Raw genomic sequence first — 4,054 nt, forward strand, 5'->3', positions numbered from 1 at the left:
AACATAGTCAGTAGAGAAGTCCTTCTATTACTTAGATAATTAGATCATCTTTTAGAGCAAAATAACATTTGTTCTAAAAATATCCACAAATATTTAAAGCGTTTTCTCTTTTTAGAAGTGTTAGAAAACTAATGTATAAAGGAAAGTTCATTTTAATTTAATAATGTATAAGCTATTGTGATTTAATTCAGAAAATTTTATACTTTTACAAGGAAACAGAAACAGTAGATAAGATTGCACAATATAATTAGGATAATTAATTAATTAATTAGTATCTTTAAATTCTACAATTGATAATCATGAATTGGCAAATGTATGGTGTATATTTTTACAACCATTTAAAAACAAGCCATCCAATGAATAGAAAGACATTATTTTTTTCTCAGTTAAAGAGCTTTAAATAATTTTGTTTGTAAATGTTTCCTCAAAGTTTATAAACTTATCTGCAGAGACCAAAGAGGTCACTGCTTTCATCTTTTTGGTTTGTTGTTAAGTGCAATCAATAGGATACTGAAAAGAAGTTCACTTTCCCAGATGATAAGGGTAGAGTTAAGAATTGAATCAATTCTGCCTTCTCACCATAGTTATTTACAGCTCCCTTCATTAAAGTATGAGTCACAAATGCTTACAATCTAATAAAGTGTTCATACACATATGAATAAAGCAATGTAGACTAATCATGAGAAATTTTAGATTATGTTGAATATTTAAAATATACTTACATGCTCAGAAAGTGGAGATTAGTGTGATTTGGGTTATTTAATTAAAACTTCATGAAGTAGTATTTTATGTAAACTATAGTGGGACTATAGGATAAACACTGGACTGCTAACCTCTAGGCCTGTGGTTCCTCGGAAACTTTATACAGGGTCTGTATGTATCAGAACTGACTTTACACCATATAAGAACAACATGTGTGAAATAAAAGATTGAAATTATACAGGTATTTAGTCAAAGTGCCAAATTATATCTGGAGCAATGACTTTTAAGAAATATTAGAATGGGCAGCGTTGGTGTTTATGAAAATAGGTGAGACAATATAGATGAAGATAACGGAGCTGAGGAACTGGTGGATACAATGGAATAGAAGCCTCCAGGTGAATGTGAGAATAAAGGATGGCGAAGGATTTGGTTTCAGAGAACTTAAAATGCCATCCTAGAGAATTTGGACCTATCCTTGAGGCAACAAATATTGATTCTTCCTGGCAGCAGAATTGCTTCTGAAACTATGATGACCAATGAATTCCAACAAAGACAAACCAATTTGGAAATGATCACGAGACTATGACCTTAAATAAGTAATCAAACAATGGGGGATTCTAACTCCATTGATTGATTACTTATATAAATTGTAGAACAAACTAAAGAAAATATGTAATGTATATTTATCAAATCTCATAACAGTTGTAATTTATTAGTGTAAATTCACACGCACACAAACACACAAATAAGTAAAGACTATTAGGGTTAGGGATTCCTGGTGTGGCACTGTGGGTTACTGCGGCCAGACTGCAAAGCCGTTTGAACTGCAAGGTCAGTGGTTCAAGCTCACCAGCTGCTCCTCAGAAACTCTATACATGATCGCTATGGGTCAGAATCGACTCGACGGCATTTAGCAACAACACATTAGGGTTAGAAATGGAAACTATTCAGATAAAGGAGAAAAATATTATTTTATTTACAGATAGTCTGAAAAAATTTGCTCCATCATAGCAGAATGAGTTAGTAGAAATATGAAGATGATATGTGCCAATTAGCTTATTAAAGAAATCATTACATTTTTATTTCCCTAGATATCCAAGGAATTAAAAATAAATATTCCCCTCTTCATGTAGTGATTTTTGTGCACTAACTGAATGATAAAATTCATCTATAGTAAACTGTTTTAGGAATCATGATACGGTGCTGTGGGTTAATGTGCTGGACTGCAAGATGGGTTTCAACTGCAAGATCTCCAGCTGCTCCTTGGAAACTGTATACAGGGTACCTATAAGTCAGACTGACTCGATGGCACATTACAACAACATACTGTTTTAAGATATCACTCAACTCTTACAGTACATAAAGTAAATGTTTGTTCAGTGGAAAAATATATATAGGAAAATGTATTTTAAGCACACTTTAAGGTTCTTCCACACAAGAATTAACACAAATATTTGAGAAGACTAAGTCTAGAATATCCTGTATTTGTTCACTATCTTTCTATAAACCTATGCAAAAATACATTTCTAGAATTATTAAAATATTGTTGTGAAACGTAAGCTTCAGCACTTGAAGTCATATAAGATGATACTTTATGGGCACTCATATTCTTTTGTAGCATGTATACTGGTGTTGCAGGGCAACTTGGAGAAGTGTCTCTGATACCTGTTGTCCAAGAGAAATTCAAAGAGAAAATTAGATACATTCTAAATTAGAATCTTATTTATTCATAATTCCTATCTCAACAGAGAAAGTACAGATGACTGAGGACAATCATTCCTTGACAACTGAGTTTATTCTCATAGGATTTTCAGATTACCCACATTTGAAGATGCTTTTGTTTGTGGTGTTCTTTGCCATCTATGTGATCACCATGATGGGAAATCTAGGTTTGGTGGTGTTGATTTTCATGGAGCGCCACCTCCATACACCAATGTATATCTTTCTGGGCAACCTGGCTCTGATGGATTCCTGCTGTTCCTGTGCTATTACTCCCAAGATATTACAGAATTTATTTTCTAAGGACAGACTGATTTCTCTCCATGAATGCATGGTACAATTTTATTTCCTTTGTCTTGCTGAAACTACAGACTGCTTTCTCCTGGCAGCTATGGCTTATGATCGCTATGTGGCAATATGCATTCCACTGCAGTACCACACCATGATGTCAAAGCAACTCAGTATTCAGATGACCATGGGGTCCTACATAGCTGGGAGCCTGCATCCCATGATTCATGTTACACTTCTATTGAGATTACGCTTCTGTGCATCTCATCAAATCAATCACTTCTTCTGTGATGTTCTTCCACTTTATAGACTCTCCTGTGTTGATGCTTCTATCAATGAATTGATGATACTTATCTTCTCAGGGTCAATACAGATCCTCACTATTACCATAGTCTTAATCTCTTATCTTTGCATCCTTTACACAATTTTCAAAATGAAATCCAAGGAGGGAAGAGGTAAAGCCTTATCTACTTGTGCATCTCACTTTCTTTCTATCTCAATATTCTATGGGTCCCTTCTTTCCATGTACATTCGACCAAGCTCAGTTCAAGAAGCAGAGAAAGACATACCAACTGCTATTTTTTATACTTTAGTAATTCCTTTATTAAACCCTTTTATATATAGCCTAAGAAATAAGGAAATAATAAATGCTATGAAAAGAATTATGAAGAGAAAACCACATAACATTCTGAAACAAATACCCTCTGTGACAAATTGATTTTGCTGACATAAATGTTTTCATAGTCCACGATACTGAAAAATGGGAACTTTATATCAAATATTAAGTCACTAAATGATAATGATTTTTAGGTAAAGTAATATGTAAATAATTTCAGAAAGAGGGGATTCTGCTAAAGTGTATTTCAAAATAGAAACTATTAAGGTCTCCTACAGTTGAGTTAAATGACAACTCCTAAGTCCCAAATTTTGTCAGAGTGGAATTAGGAAAAATTTTCATCATATACAATAAATCCTAGGAATAATAGCTTATAAAGGTAGCCTCATTTTAATATCATTGGCAAATTTATGGATTTCCTAGGCATAATGTTGAAAATCCAGAATTTTTTTCAAATTCTTACATATTCGTTACTTAAGCCACACCATTTACTAGTAGTAAGCTATTCATTTGAATTTGATTGTCAACCTCTTTGAGTTAAGGGATTGTATTTGAATAGGGGTTAATATCAAATATGTACCCTTAACTCAAGAACATCTTTATCTTTGGTTTTATTAATTTTTCCTGTCAAGCTCCCTGAAAGAATGTTACTGGTGTGGTGGTATCAGATAACCACTGGATTGCTAACTGTAAGACTGGCAGTTCAAACCCACCAGCTACTCATCAGAA

The 4,054-nt window shown here is 33.4% G+C and overlaps 1 protein-coding gene across 1 annotated transcript; it reads left to right on the forward strand.

The window, feature by feature from the left end:
- The first annotated feature begins 2,461 nt into the window (after positions 1-2,461).
- On the forward strand, positions 2,462-3,427 carry LOC102811404 (olfactory receptor 5K4-like). The gene has a single exon (XM_006868639.1). It carries the CDS (start codon positions 2,462-2,464, stop codon positions 3,425-3,427), a length of 966 nt encoding a protein of 321 aa, XP_006868701.1.
- Positions 3,428-4,054: the final 627 nt, after the last annotated feature.

This window comes from Chrysochloris asiatica, unplaced genomic scaffold (assembly GCF_000296735.1).
Source record: "Chrysochloris asiatica unplaced genomic scaffold, ChrAsi1.0 scaffold00120, whole genome shotgun sequence".
NCBI lineage: Eukaryota > Metazoa > Chordata > Mammalia > Afrosoricida > Chrysochloridae > Chrysochloris > Chrysochloris asiatica.

What these genes read in the sequence shown, in the direction of transcription:
- LOC102811404 (XM_006868639.1), top strand. Translation starts at nt 2,462, where the DNA reads ATGACTGAGGACAATCATTCCTTGACAACTGAGTTTATTCTCATAGGA.